The sequence below is a fragment of the Vicugna pacos genome, chromosome 16, assembly GCF_048564905.1.
Source record: "Vicugna pacos chromosome 16, VicPac4, whole genome shotgun sequence".
NCBI lineage: Eukaryota > Metazoa > Chordata > Mammalia > Artiodactyla > Camelidae > Vicugna > Vicugna pacos.
In genome coordinates, this window is record NC_133002.1 from 32,371,794 (window position 1) to 32,389,578 (window position 17,785).

The following is a 17,785-nucleotide window of genomic DNA, read 5'->3' on the forward strand; positions in this document are numbered from 1 at the left end:
AATGATGGTGACAATGACTGAAAATTAGATTTTTTGTTAATGTTTGAAAATGACAAAATAAGAAGTTATTGACCTAATGTTTATCCCCCAATTTGGAAAGAACATATTTTGGGAACTGAAGAGCTAACGGTCTAAGAGCTACGAGTTTACTTACTTACTTTTTAACATATCTTAATGACTTAAGCCAAAAAGTGACCAGGAATTCAATCAGATAGAATTTAGTGAAAAGCTCTCTAACTCAAAAGGCAAAGAAAAGATAATATAGACTTTATTCAAATCCATCACAGTGCCAGCAGCAATCAAAATACAGGCCAGTCATGAGAATTATCTTCCTTTATGAAAGACAACACAATCATTTTCACACATGTCAAATACTGAGTAAGTGTAAGACTACTGAGGGAAGGAGTTGGCCATGAATCCAAGTTTTTCTTTCCAACTCCTGTTAACTAGTAAATCTACAATCCAAAATATAAGTAGAATTCAAACCTTTATACTGTTTTTATTTATCCTTCAGAAACTCCTCTCTAGGGAGGGAAATTTTCTTTATTAGAGTCTCATAGCTATCTGTCAAGAGGGTCAATGGTGCTCTCAGTTACACTGTTCCAACTCTGGAAAAATAATATTACTATACACATAAGACATGGGGGAAGGGAAGAGGACATATAATTATGCAAGTTAATTAGAATCCTACTTTCAAAAGGAGACCCTAAAAACAGAACATCAGCCCTGTACTACGTTGGTACATATGTTTGATCCTCTATATAGTAAATGCTTCAGCAAAACCCACAGAAGAAACCAAAGAATGAAATACGTGTAGAAAAATATCAAGTGGCAAATTTAAACCTCAGGTGTTTCAATATGCTATTACTGTCTAGAAACAAAGCTATCACCAGCTGTCAAAATCCTTGTTATATATTTTTTTGATTGTCTTAGTTCCATATATCCATTTTTAAGTTGGTTATTTAAATGTTACCTTATGTGCATAAATCATTTCACAAATATGTTTTGAAACAGCTTTTTGGTTGTATTCCCATTTAAAAGAAATAGTCATTCATAGAATCTACTATATATGTGTATTACAAAGGGCAGTAAAAAAGATTACATTTGTTCAACACCTACCACATGGCAAGCATTGAGATGATTTATTTACATTATCTCACTTTATCTTCATAAGGAAACAGGGTTTATTTTCTCTGTTTTCAGATTAGGAAAAGTGATGCTCAGAGACTTTGGGCACTAGTAATCAGCAGAGATGGGATTCAAAATTAGATCTGTTTGACTCTAAGACCTATGTACTTGGAACTACCTACTTCTTGACAATTTAATCTTAATACTGAAAACTTTGTTATCTTTCTTCAATCAGATCAACAACAACTTTTATATCAAGGAACTTTTAAAACTTAATTATAAGTTATTTTTACTAATAAAATAGCTAGAGCTAAAATAGTTTTTGCTAAAATGAGGTAAATATAAGTGACTATGAAAATTATTTACTCATTTAATATACAATATATCTTGCAACTGATTAAATACAAAATAATCACCTCACTTGATTTTTAAAATGACCCAATGGGATAAGAACCTCAGAGGAAGAAACTCGGGCACGAAGATTAAGCAACTTGCCAAAGGTCCCACAGCTGACTTGTGGCAGAGCATTTGTACCCAGGCCCACCAACTCCAAACCTCTTATCCACTGCACAACACTGCATGGCACAGCATGGCACTGGCTTCTCAAATGGAACTGAAACCTAAGACTGCCCTTTAAAATCAGTCTTATTTTAACAGTCTATATGTTCTTGAGTTAAGCTATTTTTAATTTTCTAAAAATCTACAAATATATACACAAATCTTTTATGTACTAAAATATATAGAAGTAATAAGATTGCTCCCAATTTTTATAAAACCAGGAAAGAAAACAAATAACCAAGTACCTAGTTTTAGACCATAGATGAAATTTAATTTCTAGATCTTAAACTAATGTTGAACATGAACAGACCTACAAATAAGAAAGAACACACTGAGTGAATTTACTACTTTAATTCATCTTAATTTATCTAAATTCACAATTAGGAGTTCAGTATTTTAAGCAAACATTTAAATAATAAAAGCTATACACTATGAACCGTCGCTTAAAACCATGCACAAAGCAAAAATCTCAACAAATCAAGACAGTTATAGTTTGATGAATTAGAAAACAAAAGAAACCAAAACCTTCAACCTCTAGAATGTATAAGATGGTTCTTAGAGCGTGCAAGAGAGTGAACAGCAGAAAAGCTACAAAGATTAATGACTACCCCCACAAGCAGGCATGGGTATTTGTCACCCAAGTCTACAAAGAAAGGGCAACATCTGACATAACAATAGTGAATAGGCTTTGCAGAGCTTTCACAACTTTGATGTGTAAATAATAGGGGGAAATGCATTCCTTGCCCTAAAAGGTTTAAATCCTTTCACTTTAAAATATATTTTGTTTTAGGAGGAAAATATTTAAATTGTCAGTTTCCATAAGCTGCTACCAAAAACTGCAAAAAGGATGGCTAAACCTCCAGCAGTCAAAGGATAATTAGAACAAAACAAACACCTATGGCCTGTGTCTAATCAACTACAAGTTCCAATATAAAAGATATTTGCTCCTAAACGCTTAGATGCCAAACGAAGGGGTGGTATAAACTTGGATATGATTCTCTAATCCTGCTCTCCCTTTACTCTTTGAAAGCTGCTTAAAACCACACTGACCTTGTACTTGTGTATAAGTACAATCTGAAAATCCTTTTCTTAAGTCGGTGATTTCCAAACACAAAGCCGTATCCCTAAGTGGCAGCCCATAAATTACTATAAATAAGAACAGAAAACCTAGTTTCAGGCCATTTTCCATTGTCTCAATCTGCAACAGAAACGGTTACAAAGCAGACCCGTGAAGCTAAAAATTCAAGAAAAACCAACTAAACAGGGACTTCTAGGAGAGACTGGAGTACCTGAGTATCCTTGGTAGGTTCTGCGTCAGAGCTGGCACTCCGGTAGAAATAGAAAAGTGCACAAGCAGCAAAACAGAGAGAGATACTAAGATAGCAGAATTAATGACCACCGCCCCGCCAACAAAGCCAAACACAAACAGCAGCATGCATCCAGGACTCATGGCGCTGTGCTGGCATGGTGAAACACCCGGACCAGGAGGCCTACACGGGGGCCAGAGGGGTATCTTTGTAGTGAGGATCTGTCATTCAGCTGCTGCCACAAAAACAATGCCATCAGCAGCAGCTTTCCACTTCATCCTGCAGCAGCTCCGGAGCAATGGCGTCATCCCGCTCTCCCCACCTCATAACCATAGAGCTGCTGCTCCTAGCATTTATGCAGCAATCCAGAGCGACAGCCAGCCTATTAACTATTTTCCTCTCCACTAAGAGTCCTGGCTTAGCTCATTGGCTACAATGCTTGGAGATCTACATAATTTATTCACACTCCTACAGCAGTCTAGCTAACAGAAGTCTAGCTAACCCTTTCAAATGTGCCTCTCTGTAGCAAAAGGACTTTAAACCAATTATACAGGAGAAAAGAAAATTTTTCAGCATCCTCACAAATCAGAAAAACTTAAACCTAGTGTAATCTCCATTAAGTACTATGAAACAATAAAAATACCTCGATATGTTGCTTATATGGCATGGCTCACAATTTACCTTTTCAATAGTGAAGGCTGTTCTGTGTTTCTATGCTATTCTCTCGTATAGCATTCCAACTACAGTAGAGAGCTTTTGAATCAGCCGAACTATTGTTCCAGGATTAAAGAACAGGGAGAACCAGAAACAAACAGATGATTTATTTCGCTTTTTCTCCAAGCAAAAATGCGTAATTAAAAAAAAAAGCTTACCTAATTCTACTATGAGCTGCAGACTCTAGTTGATCACTCCCTGAGAGCTGATGAAGTTTTGTTCTTTCTAAGTGTTCCATGTAATTATGGATCATCTATTTTGAAGAAAGAAAAGAATATACAAAATTTTAAGACTAATACCTGGAATAAAAACATACTATTTTAACAAGGGAAATATTGTAATATAAATTTCCTTATTTATCAGACTACCCATAGTTTCATGTAAAAGAATATTAAGAATGAAATTTTCCTTTAATGGCAAAGGAATATGCAAATGCTTACATTTAAGCATGCTAATATCTGCAAAATTAGCCAATATCTTGCTTAGCATAGCAAAAACCTTTTTTTTTCTACAATATGTGATGCTATTAAATAATTTTGACACAAATAACACAAAATAGGATACAGACATTGTGAAGGAGTTGACAAGAGATTACTAATTACTAAAAGTGGCAGGGTATTTGAGAAATCCATTACAAAAATGAGAAACAACAAAGAAATCAACATGAAACTTGAGAAGAAGCCATACCTTAATTTTTTCCATTGTACGAAAGATCCACAGACTAAGATTATTTAAGATTTAATTTAATATCAAGATGTTTATTTCTTTTACCTACAGATTTAGTTGAAAGAATGCTAAAATATTCTCTCCTTTGTTTGACTGTTAATTATTAGAATCATTATTTCATATAATCATACATAATAATAGTAGCAAATTAAAACAAATGAAAAATCAGAGCACTTTGAATGACTCTTAGATAAGGAAACTTAAGACAGACCAAGCTAAATGTGGAAGCGAAAACTTCAAAAATATCAAGTACACAAACTTGATAGTTCCATGTAAAAGAATATTTTACCGAATAAAATATTAACTAGACAAGAAATTCTACAGTCCTATTTGATTTTTTATAATCTAAAGTCTCACTTTTAAGAAACCTAAATCTGACATTAAAACATCTAAAATTCAACAAGTTTCAATCATAAAATCAAAAAGCCTTTGCTAAATACTGACATGATATGAATATGAAAAAACAAGAGAGGTTATGTTAGCAATTTAAAGGAATGTAAATACCAAGAGTAGGCAAGAAAAGGTGACTGTCTTTCTTGGAACTATTCCTTGAAGTCTTAAAACTATAGCATCGAATAGCCTTGAAGGTCGCTAAACTTTCGTTGTATGAAGATGGGTTTTACTCTCAATATAACTTAAAATATGTATTGTAGCATATTAAAAGGAAAACTACTCCTTGGTTAAGTTTATTTCCAGGTATTTTGTTGTGATGCAACGGAAATGTTTATGCCAGTTATGAAATTCTGATTTTGGAAGTGAAAACAAAAGTGAATGAAGGGCTGCAAATGACAAAATACCCTTCTTTTTTATGGGTGAGTTGTATTTCATTGCATATATACGCTACATCTTCTTTATCGAACATTCATCCATTGATGTGTACTTAAGGATGCTTCCATATCTTGGCAATCATCAATACTATTGCTGTTAATACTGGGGTGTATGTATCTTTTTGAATTAATGTTTTTGTTTTTCTCGGGTATATGCCCAGGAGTGGAATTGCTTAGCCATATGGTGGTTCTATTTTTAGGTTTTTGACAATGTACAAGGGTTCCCTTTTCTCCACATTCTTGTCGACATTTGTTATTTGTGTTCTTTTTGATGATAGCCATGCTGACAGGTGTGAGATGGTGTCTCACTGTGATTCTGATTTGCATTTCCCTGATATTGGTCATGTTGGGCAACTTTTCTTGTTCCTGTTTGGCCATCTGCATTTTCTCTTTTTGAAAAATGTCTGTTCAGTTCTTCTGCCCATATTTTAAATGGTTTGGTTGGTTGTTTACTTTTTAATTAAAGTACAGCTGATTTAAAATGTTGTATTAGTTTCTGGTGTACAGCATGGATGGACTTGAAGGGCATTATGCTAAGTGAAATAAGTCAGACAGAGGAAGAAGAATACTGTAAGATAGCACTTACATGTGGAATCTAAAAAAATACAACAAACTACTGAATATAACAGAAAAGAAACAGACTCATAGATGTAGAGAAGGAATTAGTGGTTACCAGTGGGAAGAAGGGAGGGGAGGGACAAGACGGAGGTGGGAGAACTAAGAGGTACAAACTATCACGTATAAAATAAGCTACAAGGATGTATTGTACAACAAGGGGAATACAGCCAATATTTTAGAATAACTATAAATGGAGTATAACCTTTAAAACTTCATGAATCACTATATTGTATACCTATAACATATAATATTGTACATCAACTATACTTCAATTTTAAAAATATGACATTGTAAAATAAATAAATAATGGTTTTAAATGAGTAATTTTGCAAATTCAAAAAAAGGGAAAACTATTGAAATGAACAAAGTTTTCAACAAAAATTCTAAATTTATTTTTTAAAAGTATGCTTTTCTTGTGAAAATTTTACTTGGCATGGATGCATGTACAAAAATGAAGAGTTATATAAATCAACTTGAAAGTGTTATTTACTTCAAATAAAAGGCTGAACTCTGATGCATGAATTAAGATGGATAACTATATCAAATCAAACATAAAAAATCAATCAGGCTGTTCCCCAATTAAAACTAGCCCAGATAACATAGAATCACGTGGACATGGTGTGTTAAAGTATTTTAAAATTTTTTAAGTTTACATATTTCAAATTTTAAATTAAAGATTTTAGAAAATCTAAGTTGAATTCTCAGTAATATGAATTTGATTAGTTCAAATGGAGGAATGTAAGTTTCTTTAAGCATTCAAATCAATAGAAACTTCCTCTAGAATGCTTTTATAGTAATCTTTATTCAATATAGGAATAAAAAGAATTATAAATAAAATGCAAAGATACAGAATGGGTTTTACCCCAAAGTTCATCTTATACATTCTTGTCTTAAATGATTAAATTCAATTTTTTTTAACTTTAGGAAATGGTGAATTCCAAACCTTCTTCAAATCACTGACCCCAAGTCATCTGAATACATTTGCAGATACAGTATTCTGACTTTCCAAAATGGTCTACATAATGAAATTGGTTTCAACCCAATTAAACTAGCACTTAACAGGAGAGAATAACAACAACAAAATGGCAGCTAATATTTATTAAGCACCAACTACAAATCAGCCAATGCATGTACAGCTATTGTTTTATTTAATCCTCACAACAATATTATGATTTTTCTAAATAAACTCCAGCTTAAGGAGGTTAAAATAACTTGCCCAATTTGACCAGCTAGTTAATGATTAACTGTGTTCTAACTGTCATTAGTTAGTTGGCTGTGGGGCCACAACTCAGGTCCATCTGACTCAGTCATCAGAGCAGTTTAGCATTAAAGGACTCATGGTGTGTCTGCCCTTTTGGTCAATTCTCGAGGCAGGCAATAGGCTCTTTGTCCTTTCTTCCTCACACCCACAAGAAAACCCCACACCCTAAAGCATTTCCTGACATCTGAAATAAAATATGCACTATATTCTATACACACATGAAAAAAGTAGAAAAAAATACACTGTACATAAAAATCTAAATTTTAATTATAGGGCTTCACAGAGTAGCTCTGGTTTAAAAAAAAAAAAAAGTGAGTAGGAGGGCAGGTTCAGTGCTGCCAGACACAAAAGAGAAGTAAGAGGGTAAAATAGGACATGCTTTAGACAGTCTATTATTGGGTCCATCAGCCCCAATCCTCCTGATCTCAAAACTGCAACTCTCAATTTTCTCAGGTATGTACATTAATTCACACATATTCAGGAGCCAATTCAGGAAAAAATTGCTGGAGTCACAGAGAAGGATCCCAAGCATACTGCTTGGAATGTCCCAATTCCCCTCCCACCCTAGAGAAATCTTCACAGCAGAGGTTGACTGTCAGCTTTGTCTAGAACTGAAAAGCAAAGGCAATAGTTATTAGAAAAACAAGGCAAAAATAGAGGTTTTGGAGACAAGTGGCATGAATCTCTTTATGTGTGGGACTTGAATCTTTCTATATGAAAGATTCAAGAATCCTGTATGTTTATCTGCAAAGCCACTATTCTTAAAGTGGCTGAGATGCCATAAAACAAACAGGCACAGAGTATTTTCCAGTGCATTTAACACCCATGTGTTCCATAACCTGAAAGCATTATTGAAAATTCAGGCAACGGAATCAGGCAGACCTAGGCTCAAACAAGTCACATACTAGCATGGCATATGGGACAAATCACTTCATCTTCTCTTTCTAAGCCTCCACCTGTAAAATGGGGGTGGATGATAAGAGTTTGGATAGAGAATGAGATGAGAATGCACTTAAACACTCCCTGATGTAAGACCAGGGCTCAGGTTTTGGTGATTAATATAAGAATATGTACATATGTGAACAAAGTCCCTAATAATTACTTGATATTTATATTTCCTCCACCGCCCTCCTTAAGGTATGTCTTCTTTTAAGCAAATTCAGTAATGTGTATAAAATTTTGGATTTGATTAGAGAACTGTTATTCGCATTACAAAAAGAGCCAGAGATTTCCCTTAAGCAGCAAACAATATGATTGATAAAAGTGCTACTTAAACAACTTTTTTGTATTCCTGTAATAAAGGTTACCTCAGAAGCAATAGTGGAAAGATTAAGGTTAAATCCTTCAGGCTTCCTTTCCCTGAAGGTTTTCAGAATTTACCTTTAAAGGACACCTAGTTCTTTAGCATTGGATGGCTATTTATAATTGCTAATTGAATTATATTTCTAGTACAGATGTATAAACACAGAAAAATGTGGGCTAGAAAAGAACAGACCCATATTTCAAAGCAGCCATATCTGTGTTATAAAAACCTTCCTTGAGGCAGACTGAAAGAGGGAGCCTATCAGTGCAGAGGATAAAAGCTGCTTATGACTGAGGGAGCAGATCCTATGAAAATGCTACATGCAAGATCTGCCTTGATGACTAGACAGGCCCAACTTTCTAACTTCGTATTTAAGATTTTCCTGAGATCTTTTTTCTTTCTTTGACTGTCCTTCTCAGAAGGCACAGAAGTAGAAAAATTATTATATCTCTTCATTCGAAATTAAGACATCAGGTTTTTTTTTTTCTGTTGGAACATATTTTTACTTTATTCATTTGACTAATACATATGAGAAGTAATATGAAATTTCACTTTACAATGATTTTTTAAAGAACGCATATATTTTATACATATTTCAATAATTTAACAATCCTCAATTATTACAAAGGTTAAAACGTCAATAAAAAAAACAAAATGATTATTCATTATTCATCACTATCAATTATTTACAGCACATAAACATATTCCCCCCAAAACATGTTTGTAATCAGCCTTGATAAGCACTATTAAAATAGGGCATAGTTCAGGCACTGAAATCAATGAACCAACTATAGGCTTTTAACAATCAATTGTTTTTTAACAGTCTTAATATCCACCATAATACCATCTTATTAAAATGTGGTTATTTTTTACATAGTGAAAGGGCTGCTGTGTAAGCTGTTCCTGTCTTCCCAGAGCTCTATGGTAGCAGCACTCTGTGGCCAACCTTTTTCCTCTATCACTGAATGCCAATTCTGTGATACCATTCATGCTTCCTGTGTGGCTATGCAAGCTAAGACAGTAATAACCAAACCTCATATGTCAGGAAGAAATTCCAACTCCCCAAGAAAGTGTTAAGCACATTACTCTCCAAAGCAAGTGAAACTGAGTACAGTGGGGTTTTATACTCCTTAAAAGTAACAATACAGGTCCCAACCAGAGGCAGGATAACAGATCACCCACATTAGTGGAAGGAAAATGGAAGCTGAAGACTAGAACCATCTGTATCGTGGGAAAGACTGGACTAGAAAGGGGAAAAAAGACCAATTATCTTTTTAGTAACAAATAATGCATAAGTCTATTTAGGTATATGAACCCCAGAATGACCATGATACACAAAAACAATTTTCACATTAAAGAGAGAGAAAGAAACAAAGGTAACATATAAAAGAAAGACAGAAAATCATAAAAAGAAGGTTAAAAAACCCTCAAGTACATCTTCTAACTTGCTTTGGAGAGATTATGTGCTACAGTTGTTAATTTAAAATAGTGAAATTTGGGGAGGGTATAGCTCAGTTGTAGAGCATGTGCTTAGCATGCACAAGGTCCTGAGTTCAATCCCTAGAATCTCCATAAAAAAATTAAATAAACAAATAAACCTAATTACCTCACCCTAAAACAAAACAAATAAGTAAAATACTGAAATTTCATGCAGAAAACCTGTTTTAGAGTCATTTTAACACAATTTTTGTTTGTTATTTGTTACGATCTTAATGCAAATAAGTCCTTTATACTGTATTATTTATTATACGTAGAGATTCTGACCAATAATTAACCAACCCATCATTTCCCAACTGATAGCAAAATAAATCAATTCTCTCATATTAGAATCATGTACACTTTTTATTATGCACATATAAGCTTTTACTTAACCAGACAAAGAAATAACTGCCTTAATAATTATTCTGTGGCACACTAATTTACCACATGAAAAGTTAATTCCAGATAAAAGACATTAAAAGTCAACATTTGGTAATTAAGTAAATGACACATGAAATTTAATATCTTCTGGAAATAATCCCCAAGAATTATACCAGCTGGTTTCAAAGAAGTCAGACATACGGTTAATTTCTTTATCTCAACATTAGCATAGTAAGAACAACCCAGAAACCCACCTCAGTGTGTCTCTGATGTAATGCATTATATTCCTTCTTCAGTTCTGCTTCTCTTTCTTCAAGTCTGCTAACTGAAATTAAGATACATACACTTAATCAAAACAAAATCTAAGAAATTTACTTGAAAATTCTCTTTAAAACTTGGAATGGGTCATCCATAATCCTGGGCAACTTTAGGACTCATTGCTCCATATGAAATTCTTCACAAAGCTAGTGACCTCGTTTCATCATCTTTAATAAAACTTTTGGAGAGCGGATAAACTGGATTAAAAAAAAATCTGATTGCTTCTCCTAACACGCATAGGTTTATCAGGTCATCTCCCCCAAAACAGGTTTTTAACATGATATGAAATTACCTCTTTAAAAAACACTTCACAAATCACCTCATAGAAGTTTTAACCTGGGATTGGGGCCCAAATCATTGGATTCTAACATTATTCCAGCTCTTTTTCACTACTGAGCAGTATGTGAAAATGTCAGTTTCCAAGTAACTTTTTCTGCTTTTCAGGGACTCATCTTCTTTTATTTAGCTCCCTCTGCTGATGGAGTTTATGAGTGGCACTTATTTGGAGTAGTGCTCACAGAGCACAGCTTTATGACGCTTTCTTTAGAAAAACACAGTTTTTAGATCCTGAGATACAGAATGTCACGACAGAATTTCACAGGAAAGAATGGTATCAGAGAGGAATGATTCTGAGACAAGATGGAATCCAAGCAGGACCACGAAGAAACTACAGTACCCCAGATAAATGGTGATGAGTACAGCAGGCACTGTTACCACAGAGAAGGAAACACAAAACCATGCAGGTGGCGAGGCAGAGGGGAGACCAGCCAGCCTGGAGGAGCCCATACTGGCTAAGGAGCAGTGGGAGACAGTCAGCTGGGGAGAAATAAGGCTGCTGCTAAAGGAGCTTGTCAAGATACCGTTTAAGTCCACCTGAAAGCAGGAGAGTAGCTGGAAATGTTCTCTTGGTTATAAGGGTCAGCTAGCCACAAACAAGCCAGGCAAAGTGTTTGTAAGTGACAGCCTATGACAGTGTTGGCTGGCTACAGAAGCAATTACTACGAACAGCATACACATGAATGTTTTCATATGCCTAATATTAACACACCAGACACCACACCACTTAACACAACTTGTGCTGCCTGGTAAACTCATCTTTGGCTTGTGTAGTTTTACTTGCCACCTTTGTTTAAATATCTTGAAAATATGCCATTAATCATGAAAACTATAGCTCTGACTTTTGATTTGTTTCTAATTGAGCCTATGTGTTGGCTCATTAAATCTACCACAGTGAATAAACACACTACCGCACCCATAGAGCCATACTTTATGGTGCCAGGCAAGACTTGAGTACATGTTCCACTCGTCTTATCCTGTGGCTGTAAGCAGTAAAAAAGCAAACTTGCAAGGCAGCTGTTTTGTGGTAACACAATAGATATTGAAGCCATAATAATTTTTAGTGACACTTCTGTGATTCTTATTTAAAAACAAGAAATCCAAGGAAATTTAGATATTTAGAAACAATTGCAAAATGTACATTTTCTACTACTTATCAGTAAAAATAATCTAAAAGCATAATGCCAAAGCAACTGGGTGAACTTTAAGTATTTTTAATTGTTCATCTGTGTGAATCAAGATTTTCTTGGCACTGTGGAACCAAAACAAAAAATTGAAGGCTGAGGCTAAAATAAAATTGCAAGTATCATCCACAACTCTCAGTTTCAAATTTGTGTTCAACAGTAGAGCCTAATTATTCTTGTCAACTGAGTTTATATGAATTCATAAAACAAATTTGTATCACCATCATCACCATTATTAACAGCTAACATTATATGGTACCTGCTATATACCATGCACTGACCTATGTACTTTATATAAAGTAATTTGAGCCAGATATTCTTCTTATGATGAAAGTTTATAATATTCATTTTAGAGATAAGGAAAATGAAGCAAATAGAGATTAAGTAACCTGCCCAAATCCACACAGCTAGTAAATAGCAAAATTAGGAGCCTAGGCCCAGAATCTGTTTTTAATTACCACGCTACTCTGCCTCTCAAGAAATACTCCTTTTAATTTGTTTTATGTATTGGAATCTACCTCAAAATTTCATTCAGGGAAAAAAAAGTATAGAGAGTATTATTCTTTTTTTACCTGAAACAAAAAACTCTGTTTTTATGGAAAAACCTAATCACAGATAACAACTCAAAGGTATCAAACTGCCAAGTAAAACATGTACCCAACTTTTATAATCATCATGAAATGCATATTAAAACCAAAATGCAACACTACTACATACCTGTCAGAATAGCTAAAATGAAAAACAGATACACCGAGTGCTGGTAAGGAATTTTCATACACTGCTGGTAGGAGTATAAATTGGTACACCCAATTTGAAAACAGTCTGGCAAGATTTAATAAAGTTGATTATTTGCCAACCCTATGACAAAACAAGTTCATTGTCAGGAAAAATGTATATGTATCCACCAAAAAGGCATTTAAACAATACTCAAAGCACCACTATTTGTTCTCCAACCTGGAAAAAACCCAAATGTTCATCAACAGAAGAATGGATAAATATTCCTGTGCCAGAATATTATATAAAAAATGAAAATGAACAAATTATTGCTGCATACAATATCATGAACAAATCGCACAAATAGGATACCGAGAAAAAAGAAGCAGAAGCAAAAAAATACAAAGTTCAAATACATACAGGACAAATTTTAAACTAATCTAATGTGTTAGAAGTCAGGACAGTGGTTACTTCTGGGGAGGGTTCATGACCTGATGAATTTACTAAGTATACAGCCTGCCCCACCCCCAGTCCAAACATAATGTGTGCCCATTCACACAAGCTCTTTCCTTGGCTTGAATACTCATCATTCTTTATCTCCTCCAACAATTCCTATGAATTCAACATATAGCACAGGATTTAAACAGACTATTTAGAACCACTACAAATAAGCTGTGCTGATTCATCATTAAAATGAACAGGGAGATGAACAAAAATGTTACCAGACTGGGGAATTATAAAAAGAAACAAAAAATGATTAGCATCAGCAGAGGATAAATTGGAATTATTCTTTTGAAGGTCATGTTAGTATATTAAAATAAGCAATGTGTATATCCTTTGACCGATTATTACTATTCTTATTTATCCTAGAGAAACACACCAATGCCAAAAGATATGAAAATGGATATTCTATGGAATGCATCTTATAATAACTCCATATATAATGGAAACTCCTTGCATATATGTCATTAGCTAGTTCATGAAGTGAATTATAATAGTCATATGGTAGACTACAATACAGTGACTTTGCTACTTCTAAATTATGTTATCTTGGGTACATTAACCCCTCTCGGCTTCAGTTTCCTTATTTATAACTGAAGAATAATGCTTATAATATCAGAGGTGACATTAGGATTGAGGGTGAGTTAATGATTGTAAAGGGTGTAGAACAGAGCCTGGCACACACATGTTTTTCAAATACAACAATTAAAGTTACTGTTAACATGAATGCAGTATTAGCTATATGTACTGACATGATTGTGCCTACAACTCAATGGAAGGATGCTGAATATTGTTATATGTGAAAATAAAAAAATATAAAGTAATGTATAATATGATGCCAATACGATGTCTACAAAGCCAAAACTGAACTGATTTTTCTCTCCCAAACCTGCTCTTTCCCATAATCTTAATCGCACAGAAATCTTGCAGTTATCTTTTTGCTCTTCTCTTTTACCCATGTTGCTATCTGTCAACAAATTCTGTCCATTTTACCTTCAAAGTTAATCAAGTCTGACAACTTTTTACCACCTCTATCAATCCCACTTTGATCTAAGACATCATCTCTTGCCTGGATTATTACAATTATCTCCTGACTGGTGTCTCTGTTCTAGCCTTTGCTCCCCTGTATTCTCAAAATAATAGCCTAGGTGGAGTCAGATAGTGACTGCTCAAAATCCTTCAATGGTGAGGGAGGCAGGAAGGAAGGAAAGAAGGGAGAGAGGGAAGAATCCTTAGAATGGACTATAAGACCCTCCAAGATCTGATGTGTCAAGCCATACCACCCTTTGTTCCCATGGAGAATTCCTGTCTCCTGATTCAACTGCTATGAACTGAGTTGTGTCCTCCCCAAATTCATATGTTGAAGCCCTAACCAATGTAACTGTATTTGTAGAAAGGGCCTTTAAGACGGTAACTGAGATTAAATGAGATTATAAAGATGGGGTCCTAATCCAACAGGACTAGTGTCCTTTTATAAGAGATACCAGAACTCTTTCTCCCCAGACAGGCAAAGAGGAAAGGTTGTATGAGAACACAAAGAGAAGGCGGCCACTGGCAAGCCAGGAAGAGAGGTCTCAGAAGAAACCAAACCTACCAGCACTTTCCAGCCTTTAGAACTGTGAGAAAATCAATTTCTGTAATTTTTCTGAAAGTCTGTGGTATTTTGTTATGGCAGCCTTAGCAGACTAACACAAGAAGTATCATTAAGTTAACCTTGGAAAGAAGCTTTTATACAAGATGTTTATCAAGTGACTTGGGACAGACAGCTGGGCTTGTAGCACAAAGAAACAGGCCCTGCTGGGTGGGGGTAGGGGGAGGTGTTGGGGTGGCTGATAGCTCAGTGGTAGAGGGCTTGCTTAGCATTCACAAGGTCCTGGGTTCAATCCCCAGTACCTGCATTAAAAAAAAGAAGAAGAAAGAAATTAAAAGGAGAAAAAAAAACTTAAAAAAAAAAAAGAAACAGGCCCTGACTTTATGACAGCTTGCTAATCAATGCTGGGTTTGTGTAGCTTTGTTGTAATGTACTACTTAATCTCAAAAGTGTAGGAAAGAAGATAAAGCCCCAAAATACCACTAACTGCCAAAAAATTTCTACATTTACCTAAATGAACATGACCATTGTTCAAACTGGCTTAGACTTATCTACAAAAATTTCTTAAATTTCTATTAATCACTCTATTCCCTTAAGCAGGTTGGATTATTTCTATCCATAATTCCTTAACCCTCCATTCACAGCTTTCTAACCCATTAGACTTATGTTCTACTTATTTCCAGTTGGCATCAAAGCATCAATTTGTGCCTCAAAAATAAATATGATAAACTATCAATCTATTCTCAAACCACCCCTTTCACATTATATTTATTAATCTCACAGAAATTATCTATGAGATAACTGTATTATTTCTTAGCAAGCCCATATTATACAAAAAAGGGCGTTTAGCATATGCAAACTACATATGATTACACATGACTTGTCCCTTACTGTTATTTTTTTAAATAGATTTCATTTTTAGAGCAATTTGAGATTCACATCAAAACTGAGAAAAAGTACAGAGTTTCCATATACCTCTGCCCACACACCAGCATGTTCCCCACTATCTACATCCCACACCAGAGTAGTACATATATTATAATCAATGAACCTATGTTGACACATCATTATCACCCAAACACTAAATTTTACACTAGAATTAAATCTTGGTGTTGAATATTCTATAGATTTGGACAAATATATAATAATATGTATCCACCATCGTAGTTTCATACAGAGTAGTTTCATTTTTCTTAAAAATTCTCTGTTCTCTACCTATTATCCCTCCCTGCCTTTTAACCATGGCAAGGACTAATCTTTTTACTTTCTCTATACTTTTGCCTTTTTCAGAATACCACATATTTGTAATCACAATGTATGTAGCCTTTTCAGATTGGCTTCTCTTACTTAGAAATATGTACTTGAGGTTCCTCTGTGTCCTTCCATGGCTTGATAGCTTACTGTTTTTTAGCACTGAATAATATTCCATTGTATGAATACATCACAGTTCATTCCTGTTATTTTCATAAATGCTGCAGTCTTAAAATTATAAGCCTTAAATGCTCATCAACTCATCTAAGCACTAAAGTTAATTTTCCTAATCTACAAAATGAGATTTTAAGATATTTTCAGTATTGCTTTATATTACAGATTTCTTTTTTCTAATATTACAGATTTCTATGCTGACAGATGACTTCCATCTTTACAGTTTCTGATACAAAATAAATCACAAGTATGCTTAAATCAAGCTCTCTCTCAGCTTTTTGTATATTTTACCTGTTACACTATTTAATACAGTAGTATTTTATTTTTTCAGGCAGCAAAAGATCCAGGCTAAAAATAGAACATATTCACCTCAAAATATATGACAACACTGTAGTTTACTGTAGCCTATTATTTTTTATTAGTATGATGCATCATATTGTACTCTGATTTTTACCTCTCTTCTACAACTATGCTTTTTAAGACCTAAGTAAAAACCCTCAACCACTTAAAAATAAATAATAATTTTAAAGATTTTCACAAATACACCAACCACTCAAATACTGAAAGACATTTGCACTGAAGTGAAATCATTTGCAAAAAGATAAAACTGTTTAAAACAGATTATTCTTGAACCTATTTTTCTTTAAAAGCACAATAGAAAAATCTCTATAAAATCTCTATTTCCCATTCTATATGCTTCCAAGTACTCCCTTTTTAGTGTGAAATGTTTTAAATCTGATTACACTAAACTGGTAAAGCCAAAAGAGATGGAAATAAGTGAAAGACAACTAACAAAGGACAACTGACCATCTGAAAACTAATGAATAAAACAAACTAGTAATATAACTTTACATAAGGCATTTCCCATGACAATATTATTATTTCATAAAAGTGAAACACATGATATATTGCTTATTTCCTTGTCACATTCATTTTCACTATTTTACACACCTACAGAAGATTTTTTTAGTAGGTTTATGGCAAATTACCATATGATGTGATTAAATTTACTATGTAACTTGGGAATGAGTCTCGTGAATGTACAAAAATAAAATCTGGAACAGCTGTATTTAAGAAATATTTTATATCATTATCATAGACCTATATGTCTGCACTATTTAGTCAAGACCAGAGTCTTTCCTAGAATAGTACACTTAATTTACTCATAAAATCTGGACGGCAAAAAATCTCTCTCCAAAATGTATTACGTGTTCCACGTCTCATTCCAATTGCAGGTTTTCCTTGGGCAAGAAAAGACCTGTAGCCCATAAACACCTATACTATGTTAGCAAAACCTAACCAGTCAGAAATTGACATCCTTCTAAAAAGGAAGTTTCAACACGTTTTTATTAATCACCTTCTTAAAAATTTTTTTGTTCATGTAATCTTAGCAAGTATTTTAATCAGGCCTGAG

The 17,785-nt window shown here is 34.1% G+C and overlaps 1 protein-coding gene across 7 annotated transcripts in view; it reads right to left on the reverse strand.

Moving 5' to 3' along the window:
• Positions 1 to 17,785, reverse strand: part of SPAG9 (sperm associated antigen 9) — a 132,983-nt gene that overhangs the window by 72,751 nt on the left and 42,447 nt on the right. For 5 of the 7 annotated variants that reach the window (XM_072938687.1, XM_072938686.1, XM_015251314.3 and 2 more), the window contains 2 exons: positions 10,557 to 10,627; positions 3,866 to 3,960 (listed from right to left, as the gene is read on the reverse strand). In XM_072938687.1, the coding sequence (XP_072794788.1) occupies positions 3,866 to 3,960; positions 10,557 to 10,627 (166 nt within the window). Of the gene's footprint in view, positions 1 to 2,975; positions 3,152 to 3,865; positions 3,961 to 10,556; positions 10,628 to 17,785 lie in introns of those variants that run through there. The other 2 variants (XM_006218413.4, XM_006218412.4) reach the window with 1 other exon arrangement.